This window comes from Pezoporus flaviventris, unplaced genomic scaffold, assembly GCF_033815535.1.
Source record: "Pezoporus flaviventris isolate CSIRO_AGI_PZ_B2104156 unplaced genomic scaffold, CSIRO_AGI_Pfla_v1 ptg000041l, whole genome shotgun sequence".
Classification (NCBI taxonomy): Eukaryota; Metazoa; Chordata; class Aves; order Psittaciformes; family Psittacidae; genus Pezoporus; species Pezoporus flaviventris.
In genome coordinates, this window is record NW_026892589.1 from 7,253,943 (window position 1) to 7,269,774 (window position 15,832).

The 15,832-nt window shown below is 41.6% G+C and overlaps 1 protein-coding gene across 1 annotated transcript in view; it reads right to left on the bottom strand.

The window, feature by feature from the left end:
• The window catches only part of ARVCF (ARVCF delta catenin family member), a 282,629-nt gene extending 277,279 nt beyond the window's left edge, over positions 1–5,350 (bottom strand). The window contains exon 1 of the mRNA XM_061465619.1: positions 4,709–5,350. Within this exon, the coding sequence (XP_061321603.1) occupies positions 4,709–4,859 (151 nt within the window). The 5' untranslated portion in view covers positions 4,860–5,350. The remainder of the gene's footprint in view (positions 1–4,708) is intronic.
• Positions 5,351–15,832: the final 10,482 nt, after the last annotated feature.

Genomic DNA, 15,832 nt, shown 5'->3' on the forward strand with positions numbered 1-15,832 from the left:
AAATTCTGAAAGAAATAAGGAAAAGAAGAAATACTTTTAGTTTACCATAATGACACAATGCTAGGACTGGCCCCAAACTGATTTACTCACTTCTTCCCTCTCATTTGCAATGTTTAAGCTGTAACTCTTCAGTAATGTATTTCAGAAGACAGTAAATGCTTCACAACTCTTAAATAAACCATAAGCAGCTAAACACTAACTGTTCTGGAGGACAAAGGCCTGTTGGCAAGGCACTAGACTTCAAGCTTCCAATGGCTTATGACAGCAATAACAAAGCAAACAAAATAAATAATAAAAATGAAACTGTGAAAGATACCTTGACAGCATCCTTTTAATCTTCAGCCAACCTGAGATGTCATGTAAGCACTGAAGCAGCAAAGAGATGATATTACTTAGATAGCAAAATCTCAATTCCTCCCTGACCTGCAAACCATAAGCTAACAGATCAGTGGTGCACTGGCATGTATCTGCACAGTAGCTCATAGAAACCTTTTTGCAGCTTCCAAAACAAAATGATGCAGGAAAAGCATAATTATAAATAACATCAGCTGAAGTATGCACAGAAAATTTTAACACTGCAGTCAAGGACCTTATGGAGCAATGATCCTGAATTGTCTATCAGATCTGTAGAGATAAAGCATACTGCACATAGCTCAGAAACAGAAAGGTCTTCCCAGGGCAATATAAACTGGAGAGGGAAGCAGAGAAGCACAATTCTACCCATGTGTTCTTAAGGGATCTTAGTACCCTGTAATACTGCATCAGCAGTTACCACCATTAGGCAAGTGTTGGATGAAAATTACTTTCTTGGACTACTCAGCCTCAAATCTGTCAACTAAATATTACAATTCTCCTCTTTCTAAATATGTTCTATATTCAAAAATCACTCAACTTGTCTCATGGTAATTAATATCAGCTGATGACAGAGGATTAAGACTTGCAAAATCAGACCCATAGAGTCTTCACAAAGAAGTATTTGGAGAGATGCAGAACTGCACATACACAGGCTCACAGGTTCTTTCCTCAGTGTACTACTGCTAATAAACATTTCCTGTCTTGTACAAAAAAGTCTACTCATGAGAAAATGCAGTTTTAGATACATACAGAAGTACTCGCTCATTTTGTTTTTCTAGGTTAATTCCTCTGAGGGCCTGATTTTGAAAGATATGATGAAGCTGATCCCTTGGTTCATTGCAGCCAACCTCTCTGAATCAGCTTGAGATGGCTCTTATTTGAACCAGTGACATTTCCATCGATTTTATCTAGATTAGACAACAAAAATATAATTGCATAGGAAAATATGAGGGTATAAACACTTTCACAGAATTTGACATAGTAATCAGTTAAAGACAAATATCAGTAAAGCCAGTCATTTCCAGGCGTATAATGGTGCCTTGCTTAGTTAACATTCATTATTTCCAGAGAGAGGCCATTTGTTTCAGTAGTGGTATGCTCCCAGTAATGACAGCTATGAATCTATTCAGTCATGTTCTTTGTAGTGACTAGATATGAGCTTCATTAACTAAATTGAAGTAATCTCTAAAAGAGATTAAAATATTTTAGAATGCCACCCATTCTCCCAGGTGTCTTGTACATTTTTTATCCCCAAGATGTTCCAAGAAAGACATGTACTTTGGTAGAACAAAATGTCAAACTATCCTGCAACACAGTGGTAATCAATGAGCCTCATCAGGATTCTAAAATGATATTGTTTGATGTAGTGTGTACAAACTAATGATGAATAACAGATGCTGTCCACTTACTACTAAATGATTAGCCATTTACACACCAAAAATGCTACTACTTGAAAATGGGACTGCCAGAGGGTTGACTGCCAGCCTTTCAAATGACTGGATACTACCAAATTAAGCTGCCTTTCCTTAAAAGGTTGCAGAAAAGCAGACATGGAAAAAGAATCAGATTCACTAGAACTAGTTATTTTTCTCACATTCCATTTAAAATGAATGCAACCCAAGATAGTGCAGAAAATCTAGACCTCCAGAACCTCAGCATATAGAACCAGAAGCAGCTTTACAGCTTGTTCTGGACTGTCTGCAAAATGCAAGGGTAAGAGCAAAAAGGACAAACAAAAGCCTTGCACCACAGTTTTTCAGGTTTGGCTTTGTTCACACAGGCTGAGGGAAATAAAAACCATTTCATTACGTGAGACAGTTGCTACTTTTTCAGCTGTTGAGGTGTCTATCCTTGCTTCAGCACATCCTACCTGGAATTTAAGATAATGCTTCACAGTCTCCTTGTTCTTATTTTAATGCTTAAACCCATGATATTGCTAACGGTCTTTTCTGAAGAAAATATGTTTGCCAAGTTATATGTATACTCTAAATGTTTTGCATTATGGAAAGAGCACTTTCTAAAGATGTGTGGATTTTAATCTTAACAGAAACCTCAGTGGTAATTCCCAGGTGACTCACATGAAGTCTGAACAAGGCACTGCATGCAACACATCCGATACATGCTTTTCCTATCCATATTGGTATAATCCTAGAGTTGGCCTTTTTCCCTCTCCCTTCTTCTGTAGGGACAGGCAATAAAGTAAAAAAAAACCAAAAAAACAACTGACCTAACCTTTCTGCTTTGAAGATTACCATGATGTCTATTAGGAATACAATGCACTCACACTAGACAAGATACTGTCATACCCTGGTTGAACTGTAAAGACATAAACTAAATGTAATCTCACACTTAGCTGCTACAGCATTTGTTTACAGTGTTTGTGTCAATGATTTATACTCACACAATAAAATATTAAGGGCAACAAATTATAAACCTGGTAGCACAAGACTTCTCACAGGTTCTCCTCCCAGCCTATCAATTCTGACACTAACCAAAATCCACCAAAAGCACTGCAGAAATAATGCACTGCATTACATAAAATCAAACACAGCAGCTTAGTTTTATATAACTGTAATATGCATGCAGATGGTCTTCAGGATATCTTCTCTAAACTGCAGTCTGTATCAAATTTAAAGTATAAGCAAAATTTTGCCATGTCTAGTCACTGCCTTAATATAATGGGAATCTCCCTCTATTTGTAACTCTTACCAGTTCTTCCAATATTAAGGAACTGCTGAGACTGAAATCTAATGCAAAGATTCTGAATGAATAGATGAAAAGATCAAAGGGAACTATTTTTCATCTATTCTAGCTAAACAGTAGGTTACATTTATTGTTACATTACTTGGAATTCAGTTGTTTATGTTGACAGCAACTATGACATAAAAATAAAATTCAGCAAAGCCAACTCCATAAAGATCACTAATGTCAAATAAAATACATTCCATGCATCCCTGAACAATGCATGAGGATAAACTATGCAGTCAAACTGTATTGTTCTTCTAAACCTTGCCCTCCTGATAGATTCCTTTAGCCAAGCAATAGGATGATAAACCCGTTTGCCTAATGGAGCATATAATTTAAATATTTCAGACAAGCATTTACAGAGATGTTGCTTAAAATAAATTTAACAGCCATCCATCCAAATATCTCACATGATGAGGATCATAGTTCAAAACTTATATTTTTCTGTACAAACTCTAAAGTATCTAGCCCTTTCAGTTACTTTATTCCCCATCTATATCCTGTTACTTTATTATAACCAAGCTTTTTCCACAGCAGAGTTAAGATGAAGCTGCAATTTTTCTTTTGCAGTGCATTAACAAAATTCCTAAAGCCACTAAAATTCCAGTTTTTACTACTGCACCATGCAGTCCTGCACAAATTTGTAAACAAAATATGTTTAAATTCATGGAACCTTAAAGGGTTAATGCACTTAATACAGACTGCAGCACTTCATCCTCAAGAAGACACAATCAGCCAATGTCAATATTATGTCATTTAGAATAATGATTTTTACTATAAAGCATTCCCATTAATACAAAACAGCAGTTTTTCCTTCCTAAACTTGTATCTAGAGTTTAAGATATTATTAGTATAAAAAGAGGTCTTCACTTGATATAAAAAAATGCTTAGTTTATTTTTTTTACCATGTTAATGATCACATTTTGTATTGTGACCTACCTAAGGCACCACAGTAAACTGTGAAAAGCAAAGTGCGTGTTGCAAGAATCCCCCCTTCCACATATACAAACAAGAGTCTACATTAGAAAAAACGAGAGAGAGAAAGGGAAAGGACAGTCTTTACTATTTGCATGCTAGAAGTCAACATTTGCAAGAGTTGATCAAGTTTTGCAAACATCAGACTTGAATCATACCAGCGATACTGCAGGGAAAATTAAAACAATAATGAAAAATAAAACCGAACTTCTGCTTTTAATTCTGTAATGGATTCCACGTTTGTGAAGAAATTGGTTAGTTTTCTTTAGTCTTTGCTACTAAGAGACCCATCTCCTATGCATACCACAAATAACCTGAGCAAAGACTTCCCTCCGTAACAAGAGCTGCCCATCATATTGCAGGATTAACACAATGCTGGTTTGTTTAGGGGTTACTTGTGTGTGTGGCTTCAGCACGCAGTTTTAGCCATTCGTATAAATCAATTCCTCGTTGTGTATCTCACAATAAACTGATGAACGCTGTTAAACCTGAACCAGCAGTCTTTAGCAGACAAAGAAGGCTAGCCTGCAATCGTGATGCAAAATCATCCCGAACGTACTACACCCTGCAGGAACCTCTCACAGAAAATAGCCCGGCAACCTCATTCATTCCTCCCAACCCAGTGACTGCTCACCATCTCCTCCGTCTTCTCTTATTTCCCTTGTCCTCAGCTTATTTTCCTTGCTTCTGCGGGCTTCAAGGAGGCGGGTGCTCCAGAAAAAAGACGAGGGGACCCCCCACACCAACTCTTCAATCAAACACTCGGCAGCCGCTGGGCAGCACATCAACTGCAGCCCCTTGTCCTCCTCTCTCGCCTTCAGTTCCCGGCAGGAGAAGCTCCACCGCGGAGCTCCCAACCCGCCACTCACTAGCCCCGCTCCGACGCAGCCCGGCGGGTGCCCAGCTACCGCGGAAGGCGCGTCCGTCCCTCCGCGCCTCCTCCCGGGAGAGCGCCCCGGCGGTGTCAGCCTCGGGCCACCGCCTCCCTACCCACCGAAGCAACGTAGTAGACTGAGTCCGACTGATTTTCCCCTCCCACCTCTACATTCCTATTTACAAAGGGTATCCAAGACCGTCTTTATCCAGCCGGGAGGGGAGGAGGGAAGCAATCATTAACCCTTTTCTCGCATTTACCTTCACTACTGCGATCACCGGCTGCGCTTTTAGCGCACGCAGGGGAATCTCTCCTCTCTCCAAAACACGCGGACCCGCTGCTACCGGATCCCGCCCCGCACCCAGCCTGGCCGCTCGCCGCCCCCGCGGGAGCGCAGTCCTCCCGGCGGCCCTCAAGGCCGCTCTAAATAAAGGTCCAAGTGCAACGCGGAACCACGCGTGCCCTCCCGGAATTACTGCTCGGCGAAGTGTCCCTCAGAGCCGGCCCGCCGAGAGAGGGGAACGCGTTTCCCGGTCGGACCATGTCGGTCCCGTCTTTCCAACTCTTTCTTTTACACGGGGGGTTATCATTCCTCAACACTCACACCTGGGGGACAAGGCCCGGCGGGAGGCATGCGCACCATGGCGCGCCCCGCGCCGTCACCACAGCCCAGGCGACCGCGGCGCACCGAGCCAGCCACCCGCGCGCAGCACCACCCGCCGCCCCCTGCCTCGCGGTGCCCGACTGCGGCCAGCACGGAACCCGGCGCGCTGCTCGCACGCCACGAATTTTCCTATTGGGTAGTCCCTCTGCGATCGCGCCCAGCAACCAAACCCTCATTGGTGCATTACAGGCCCGCTCCGCGCCGCATTGGCCGGCCGGACTGCCCGTCCGCGCGGGGCGGTGGGCAGCGAAGGGCGGGAGCGGGCGAAGGAGCCGCCGCAGCCCGGCGAGAAGCGCTCCCGGAGCGAGAGCGGGGCTGGGGACGTCCGGAGAGACACTGCCGCCCGCCGGAGCCCCGCAGTGCCGCTGTGCTGTCACCTCAGCGGCTGGGTGCACTGACCGGCCTGCAGCACTGAGCCGTGCAGAGCAGCCAGAGGTCTGTTCTTGCGAAGCTAAACGGTACTTTTCACTGCTGTGGAAGGGGAGATTCCGGGCCCAGCTTATGTCTGAACCGAGTGCTGAGACAGGTGCAGTGCAGCCAGGCAACACTGGCACCTGAGCCCTACAAATTTGTCTAACTGGACCTTTTCACCATTTGCGGCGGTCTGTGCGCTGTAATGGAGTCATCGATCAGCCTCCTGAGCTACCTGCACCCCTATTTTGTATCTTATTTATCCCCTTCATTATTTGTATGTTTCTCCTTGAAAATATTTCTAGTGTTTCTCCACTCATCCCAAACCGTGCGTGCCAGAAGTGGTGCAGTGTCACCAGCACTGTGGACAAAGGCAGCACCACTCCCCTCTCTCCCCCATCTATTCTACATTTTATACGTTACAGGATTACATTAGTCACGTTTAGCACGGTATTGCCCTGAGAGGTCATGCTCAAACATTTATATATAATAACAGCTAAATCATTTTCAGAAGTACTGTTGGCCAAGCTAGCCCTATCCCTGCAGTCTTTATTTCCAGATATGTTTGCTCACATTTTCTGACATTAAAAATGCCTTTTTTTTTTTTACCAAGGCAACTTAATTGGGCACATCAAATGCTGCTGTAACTAACTAACCAGTCATGTGAATTGTCCACTCGTCTACCAAGCTGCAGATTTTACCAGTAAAGATCTTACATCATCTAGACAACTGATAGAGACAGGATCAGAGCAAGAACTGACCTCCAGTACGCAGGTCACTGGTGTCTCTCCCCTCTTCAGCAACCGCTTTTTGAGAGCTCTCAGGAAAAAGATAATCCAGTTAAGGTGTGGTTTATGCATTACAAACAACATGCATTCCAGCACTTAAAAGATAGAACAAAGGTTTTAAACAAATAACAGGACTATTTTTGGTTTTGAGACCAACTCAGGACAATTCTACAAGCTTTTCACTAAACTTCTGCTTGTTATCTCCAACAGATGTTCTGCTCTGGCAGTCAGTACCACTCTCTTCATTAAAGGCACTAGAAGTAGGTACAGAATCACTGCCTACTTGGGATCAGCCTATTAGAGTTTGACAAACAAAGGGAGCTATACACAGATCTCCTAGGACAGGGTCTGAAAGGACAACAGTAACTGAGCTGTTTTAGGCAGAACAAAAGTAGACACAAGAAACAGAAGAGAGTCTGAATGGCTACCAAATCCAGTATTCACAAATACTTGCAATGGGCTGAGTTTTGTGAAGCTTCCTAAAAAAAAGTTTAAACTATTCTGAAATTATTGTAACTTTCCAGATCTATTAAGAAAAAAAGACAAAACTACCAAACACCAACTCCAACAAATAAACAAGTAAAAACTAACACCACTAAGTTTTAAGCCTATGGACAGTTCCCTTTTCTTCTCTCCATGAATGTAACTCCTACTAAAGGTAAGCAGACCTATCATCTGAAGATTTTTAATGGGTCTCAAGCATAGAAGCTAAGTAATTTTTGGTCACAGTGATGAGTCTATACTTTGAGAAACAGAGTGACACCAAAGAAAATTAAATTATATTTAATGTGCATGCACTTTACCAATTTTAATGTAATGGGGGTTTAAAAATTTGTATAATTTTGTCTACTTATAGGTTCACAGAATCGCTTAGGTTGGAAAAGACTTGAGTCCAGCTGTTAACCCAGCACTGCCAAGTCCATCACTAAACCATGTCCCTAAGTGCCACATGTCCACATCTTTTAAATACCTCCAGGGATGGATATCTACCACTTCCCCAGGCAGCCTGTTCTAATGCTTGACAATCCTTTTGATAAATAAATTTTTTGTTATATCCAATATAAACCTCTCCTGGCACAACTTAGTGCCATTTGCTATCATCCAATTGCTTGTTACTGTTTTAAGTAACTCCATACCTGAAAACATACTTTAGGTTTATTTGTATGAAGGTTGAGATATATATATAAAATAACAATCTATAACTGTGTTTCAAAAGCAATAGTACAAAGAATGATGATGATACACTCACCCAGCAATTTTCATCAGTAGATCTCAGAAGACCTTGCGAAGGTCAATGCTACAAGCCCATTACTGATGTTGGAGAAAGAAAGTATTGAGATGAACTTGCTCAATGTCAGATGCCAGGCCAGTTATAAAGCTAACAACTGATACCACGTTTTCTGCATGCAGGATGAAAGGTTTAGCCTCCCATGCCACATTACATGCTCATATACGTCTAGGAGTTCTTTTTCTTAAGTGTTCCATATCTTGTGTGTATTGAGTGTTAGAAGAGCAATCAAAAATTTTCTGGTCTTCTCTTATCGGCTTCAGCATTAAATGTTGTTAATTTGCAGGCTCCACTGAAGTCCTCTATTGGCACCTGTGAAAAAAGTCAGAAATAAAGTTTGAAATCTTGTTTTAAATACCCACAGGTAAGTTCGTATTTCACCATGAAAGGACATAAAGGTGGCACAGATCCAATCCCAGCCTACATCTGCTGATCTAAGTACAATTACGAAATATTTAATTCTGGTCATGGTGTGCTTAATAACCGAGAGCAAATTTGACTTTGTCAACTTGTGTTTTCCTCAATGCTCAGGAAAGCTGTCCTGGCCTGAATTCATGCCATTGCAAGCTCAGGGCTCAGTGACTTTGGCCTTTCTGGAAGTGGAGCCTCTCCTGAAGGTAACACATCCCACACAGTGAGCTGATTCTAGAAGTATGTAGCTACACCCGAACTCCCTGTCAACAACCCAGTCCCAGCTGTATCAGCCCTCAGAGCTATGAGCCTTTGAAGCTCAGACCAGGCCTTTGATGTTATTATTTCATACCTTGAAACAAAATACACTGGAAACAGGCTGAGGCAGCTGAGATGCAGCTCATGTACTATCCAATACCAGGGTCTTATCCAATCCACCGTTACGGACATGGATGAACTGACATGTAGCGGCTGTGTCGAAGGTGACGTGCCTCCAGCACCCGGTACCGCCCCTGGTAACACCGCAGGGTCAGCTCTCCTCACACCGTGCCGGCAGCGCCTCAGGTCCAGGCGCGGAGCGGGAACCCACGGCCTCTTATGGCGCCCCGCCCAGCCCGGGCCAGTGGGGGGAAATGGAGAGGGCGGTGCTCACCAGGCACCTGTGTGAAGACAGCCAATAGGAGCTTCGGGAGGAGAGGCGGGAGATCCGTCCCCCAATAGAGCGCCAAAGGGTGGGCGGGGCGGGGCGGGGCGCCAGAAGCCAATAGGGGCGGGCGTTGTTTTGGACCCCTCCCGGAAGCAGTGGGGATGTGGTGGCGTCTGTGGTGTGCGCTCGGTGAGTGTGGCTGTTCTCTCTGAGGGGGCGCGGGGCAGGACTGCACTGCACTGCCATGGCGGAGACACCTCGGGTGCGGGCTCCGGAACACCCTGGGGTCGCTTCATGAGAGGGGAGAACCCTCGCTCGCGGCGCTGCCTGGTGGGGAGCGAACGGGCTCATGAGAGATTGTGTGTGCTGCCTCCCCGCCCCGCGCCACGGCCCCGGCGGCGGTGGCCCCTTCCCCTCACAGGCCGTGGCACGAAGGAGGACTCTGCACCGAGCACCTTCATCTCGGGGAACTTTTGACCTAAATTTATCCAATAACAGTTATTAGAGCACGTAAAGTGCCACGCAACGCTTGTTTCCTTATGGTTATGTGATGGCGTTTTGGTTTTGCGCTGGTGGTGGGTAGTTGGAACTTGCCATATAAAAGAATCTGATAAAGTAATCGTTTTAACATACGGTGAGCCTTTGATGCTAGTTTAGCAAGAAAAAGTCACAGAAAGGTACTAAAAACTACTGATGTTTCAGTTTGTAGGTATTGAAAACACGGGGGGGGGGGGGTGTTGAGAGACCTATTTTGTGATTGTATGAGGCTAACAGAGCGCAGACTGCTCTGAGGTACTTGATTACGAGCTCACTCTCCATTGTGTATCGTGCTGGTTTTGAAAGTGAAAATGTTACATATACTCGACTTTTTTTTTTCTTTTTCAGTTAAATTCAGTAACTTCTTAAGGGGGCTTGAGTTGTTTTCAGACTTCCTACGGTTCTTAGCAATGTGTTGCAGTCTTAACTGCATTTATCCTGACTGTGGTAGTGGTTCAAGTGTCTCGGCTCTAGCTGAAGCCAACTTACTATTGATTTTAGTTATAAATATTCAGTTAATATTGTAAATTAAGTGGCTAAAGAGCGGGCTAGTATTTTTTTCTGTAATAGTTTTGGTGTGCTTGGCAATGCTTCAGTTATGTGCTTCTCTTTGTTAACTGCTTACTCTTATTCCATATTCAGTAATAAGATGTCTGCCGTCATAGCAGCTATCTACTTGAAAATGGAAACAAGCAGATGTAAACCACTCCTGCAGTAAAGTTGGTAGGCTTAGACCAGCTCAATTCTGATAGCAAGCAGTCAAATTAGTGTTATCATAGAGTCTTTAGGGTTGGAAGGGACCTCTGGCGACCATCCAGTCCAACCCTCTGCTAAGGCAGGGCCAGCTAGAGCAGGTTAAACAGGAATGTGTCCAGGTGGATTTTGAACATCTCCAGAGAGGGAGACTCCACAACCTCCCTAGGCAGCCTGTTCCAGTGCTCTCCCACCCTCAAATTATAGAAGTTCTTCCTCACATTGAGGTAAAACTTGTGTTTTAGTTTATGGCCATTGGCCCTTGTCCTGTTGCTGAGCACCACTGAAGAGTCCGGCCCCATCATCTTGGCACCTGCCTTTGAGATATTTTATGTGCATTATTGAGATCCCCTCTCAGTCTTCTCTTTTCTAGACTAAACAGGCCCAGCTCCTGCAATCTCTCCTCATAAAAGAGATGCTGTAAAACCCTGACCATATTTCTGGCCCTAAACATGCATTACGGGCATTCTTATTTTTAAAGAGCACATAAAAATTACAATTAAATAAATAACAGCAGAACTAACAAAGCTCTGTTGTCCTTGCCCTGTGTCTCCCAGAAGGGTTCTTTGAACTCAAAGCAGTAAATTTTGAAGCTTTTCTCATATTGCGGTGTTCATTTTGAATCTTCTTCTTTTAAAGAAATGAATGTGTGTTTTCTTAAGTGAGGATACTTGCAAGACTTGCTTCATCTACTTAACTTCTGTGTATTTTTGTTTGTGTATTTTTTCTTCTTGGTCCCTTCCTTCCCCCAAGTTTGTAGGATGTCTGTCACCCTATGGCTCCTCTAAGTTTTATTCAGGGTGGCGAGTAAGGTCAGAGTTACTGTAGATGCAGTAGAAAAAGTGGGAATAAAATCTGGTTTACAAAAGTGATGATTGCAGTCCTTATGTCACAGGAAGTTAAGCTTAAGAATACGAGACCAGCTGTACCGGGTCAGGTCAAAGGTTCATACAGACTGGTATTTTTTCTTTGTGAGAGTATAGAAGAGTATCTTTAGGGAAGAGCATAAGAAAAGAGCAAGTATAAATGATTCTTTCATTAGTATTTCCTCCAACTACTTGTAACATAGACTTTCCGTGAAAAAGAAATGGAAAATGGAGTTTCTTGCACCAGAAAAGGATTCCTAGCTGATTTCTCACTGAAGAAAACCTAAAAAATTGTGAATGCTAAAAATAACAGGCTTTGCCTGAAAAGAGGAAGAAGTCTAGCAAAAGGCTTGGGGTCTGTGGATCTGTGGCAGAGGAGGAGCTAGAGCTCTTGAAAAACTGGAGGAAAGGCTGTTCTGCTCATCCTTTGCAAATGTTTTTAAAGTATGGTGTTGTGAAAGTTGATGTTTACCAGCCTTCATTTCTCCTGGGAGCTGTATAGTGGACATAATCTTGTAAGAAGCCAGAGACAGAAATTAAGGAGCTGAAAACAAAATTAGTTCATTGTACTTGGGAATGGCGTGAGCCTTGCATTTTATTTTTTGTTTTTGCATAAGTTCTCTACTCTGTCTCTTATGATGAAGAATGAGTCTTCCCTTTGGCAGGGTTGCAAACTGTAGGTTAGTTATAAATTGTCTTTATATGGAGCAGCCTGAAAGGCATTAGATTATGGATCCATCTATTGCATCTCATCCTTAATGATACGCAGGAGCATATGCTACCCAAGGGAAGTGCAAAAACAGATCAGTAGAATGTTTTGAAAATGCACCTGTGAAGCACTTTTCTGTGTGTGGGTAGAAAGTAGTTTACTTCTAAATACTAATCAAGCGTCTCTTATTTTCCATAATTTTAAGGTTCAGCACAAAAAAATCCCTCTTTCCACTGCTGAAAGAAAATGCATCCAATTTCATTCTTTTATGGTCATTTGGGGAGTCTAATGCCCAATTTCCTTTGGACAAATTCAAAAGAAGCATTAAAATAGTTTTAGACTCTGCTGGTCACAAGTTATTGTTGTGGTACATAAAAGTATCAGAATTCAGTGACTAATGATCTTTAGCTGTCTCTTAGACTGCACCTAAACAACAGTTTTGGATCAGTTGAGAAGCAATTGAGATCACTGTGGTAACTGACAGATGTTATTTATGGTGCTTCATTTGTGAAAACAAAATACATAACAAATGGCTTCATTTTTCAAAGGCTGCTACTGGGAGTTCTTAAGGGTAAAATGGTTTTATGCCAAATTGTGAACTGATTGCTTCTAATCAACCAAATGATGGTAGAACCCTATGAAAAGAACATACGCAATCTATCATGTTTTAGTCTCTTGATAGGCCTTCTAAACGCTACCTTATGCTGGCATGTATCCACACAGGCTTTTAACAGATCCTTAAAACAAATGAAACAACACACTGTACTGTCTAATAGAGCACAGTAGCACGGAATAAGAGTGTTAGTTACTTTAATGTCACTTCCAAATCAGCAGTGCCATTTGGAGCAGAACACTTAATTACAAGATGTTTGTAATTCTTGTCAAGCCAGTTTGTGTGTATCAGATGTAAGTTAGACAGCAAGCTAGACACGTATTACAGAAATAACAAATTGTTGCTATCATGTCATCCTTGATAAGTTTTGTCAATTGACTAGGAATAATCAAACTAGATTTTATGAAAACTCACTATCCAGAGAGCAGTAGGTCTTCATTGTCTACAACTTGGAGAGGATTCCCCCCATGCAGACACTGCAGATTTTGTCACGTTGCAGCATGCATATTCTGGCTTGTATTCAGAAAAGAAAACCAGAAGGCATGTGTTGTGCCACAATTTAGCCTTTTTTATTTGATTTTTTTGTTTTTTTTTAAGCTAAGCTGCCTCCTGTGTCGCTTGGGATACTTCTGAAGATATGTTTTCTGCTGAACTGGAGCTAGAAAGTCAGCTTTTGATCAAGCTTTAGACTTGTAGGATTGAGTTGCAAGTGTGGAAGCCAGTGCTGACCTAATGTGTTTCATCTCCTCTTCTTGATCTGCAGAGACTCCAGCTGAATGATGAGGGAGCCGAGTTGAGCACATCTGCTTTGCAGTGTGCTTGTCTCATACCCTAGTTGCAGCACCCTCTTTTATGTGAATATGAGCTTGAAAGAATTATACCTGTATAAAGACTTTTTAATGAAATGTTTATTTGCTTATCATGTCTATGACACCCTCTTTTCATTTGTTTCTGTTTTAATGTTTGTTAATTGTCTTAAGTTTCAGAATATCTAAATTTGAGTATGACTTCTGATATGTTTTTATTTAAGAACTTCAAGGCTAACATCCAGCCCTGGGCATAAAAACACAACATGTCTACCAAATATAATGTCAGCTTTGTTTGAAGAAGGTACCAAAATATATATGTTGTCTCCTTTGCCAATGAAGTATTGCTGCTATTTTAAGGAGTAGCTCTGGTTTAGGTTGCTTAAACACTTCTGTCTTGAATGAGAAAAAAAAAACAATATTGGACTGTTTATATAAGACCTATAAACACTCTTATTTTGAGGCCGGCAGGTGAAGTCCGAGATAAATAGTACTGTTTTGATATTTGTAGTTCCTAAGAGCACAACTTCGCTGTAAAGACATCAAGCAGGGTTGTTGGGGTGACAAAAATATACTTCTGTCAAAGCAGTGTAACTTAATAACAATGCATACGGATTCCAGAAAGGCATCTTAAGTATTAAAAATATTTGTATGTCTTAATAATTGAGGCAAGTGTTGCCAATTTATTCTGCTGCCAAAAGATTTTTTTTCCAGGCTGCTGTTTTCTGACTGGCAGTTTCTATGTGGGCTGTATGCTGACCAGTAACTTTGCACAAATAGCTGGACTGAACTTATTATTTGAAAGGAACTTGATAAATGAGCTAATGGAGCCTGAAATCCATTCATTAAAGTAGTAGTCTTGTGAGTGATTAATTGGCAACAGTATTTTTTATTGAGTAATCCATTTAATTATCTGGCAGGACACCTAATGAATACTGGGAGTCCTGTCTCCTCAGTCAGCAAGAGTAGTCAGTGATGGTTGCCCACTGAAATGTTGTTTTATATCTCTGCTTTCACTACGTGTGCTTCTTTGCACTTTGTCAAACAAATCCCAAAATTTTAAGGATTACCCACCATATTCATGCTGATGCTGCAAATGGGTACCTCTCAACTGTAGATTTGAAGGGGGACTTTTTCTGAGCTGAGAGTGTTTTTTCTGAAATAGTTTTATGGCTCACACTGAGGAAAAGGTGAAAAGAATGGATTTATGTTTCTGTCTTTGTGAAAGAAGGACCAGTGAACAACAGTGTATGGTATTCTTGTGGTGTATTTCTTGCTCCATGAACGGCTCTGTTCATTAAATAAAATGTTCATTAAATAAAATACATTTTATTTTATGTATTTTATGGTCATAAGGTCATTTCTGGAGGACAGATGGTAACATATCCTTGATAGTAGAAGTTGTAGCCCTTTACCTTCCAAAGGACATGCAAAGTTGTAATTATAATGGAACTACTTATTAACCCAAATTGTAAGTCACGGTCTTATTTTTATGAGTTCCTCAACAAGTAGGCAAGAAATCACTCAATCTATTTTTATTTTTTTAATGGCATTTTGTTGCATGTCTTAAAGACAAATAAAAACACCTTGAGATCATCCACCTTTTATTTTAGCAAACAATCTGTCCGTTTTTTTGCTTGCTTCCAAGGAAGATTTTGCAACACGGATAGGATCAGTTTTGTGCTTCCGTTTCTTTTGTAAAGACTTCCCCAGTACTAATTCAGATCCTTTTGGCATTGTCAATGTGCCTGTCATCAGTTAATTAAGAAAAAAAATCATCTGCATAAATGCTGCACTTGTAGCTCTGCTTTTGGTTATAGGATCTGTAGTGTAGATCATCCATTTCCTGATATCCCTTAAGGTAAATTATGTGGAAATTAAGGAGCAGGAGAGACACTTTTTACATATGTGAAAGTATGGTTAAAAATTTTACTTTTGTGCACAAGTTTCTTCAGTCACTGGCATGCTCAGATGGCCTTAGAGTTGTGGTGTTGAATTCTGCCTGTCCTCCTCCCCTCTTTGCGTACCTTGAAAGCTCTTGCATGGAAAAAGCTCTTAGTAGCAATAAAACAGTTGTGTGGTTTGTTGGTAGCGTTCTGATGATTGTTTTAGCAGCCACAAGAAGTAAAGATCAGGCTGCATTTATATTACCAGAAAAAAAAACAACATTTGAGCAACACAAAATATTTGAAAGCTGGTCTATGGTTTTGAAATAGAAAGAACATTTGTCATGCCATCTGAGCATGGCCAGAATTTTAAACATACCACAAGTGCTGGAAACTGTTCATCAGATGTATGCTCTGGTCCAGTATATTTTTGTTTATACCTGATGGTAAACAATAATGCTTTCTTCTCCTGGACTTCAGTAACAGCTTGGCCTGAAGTATACTTC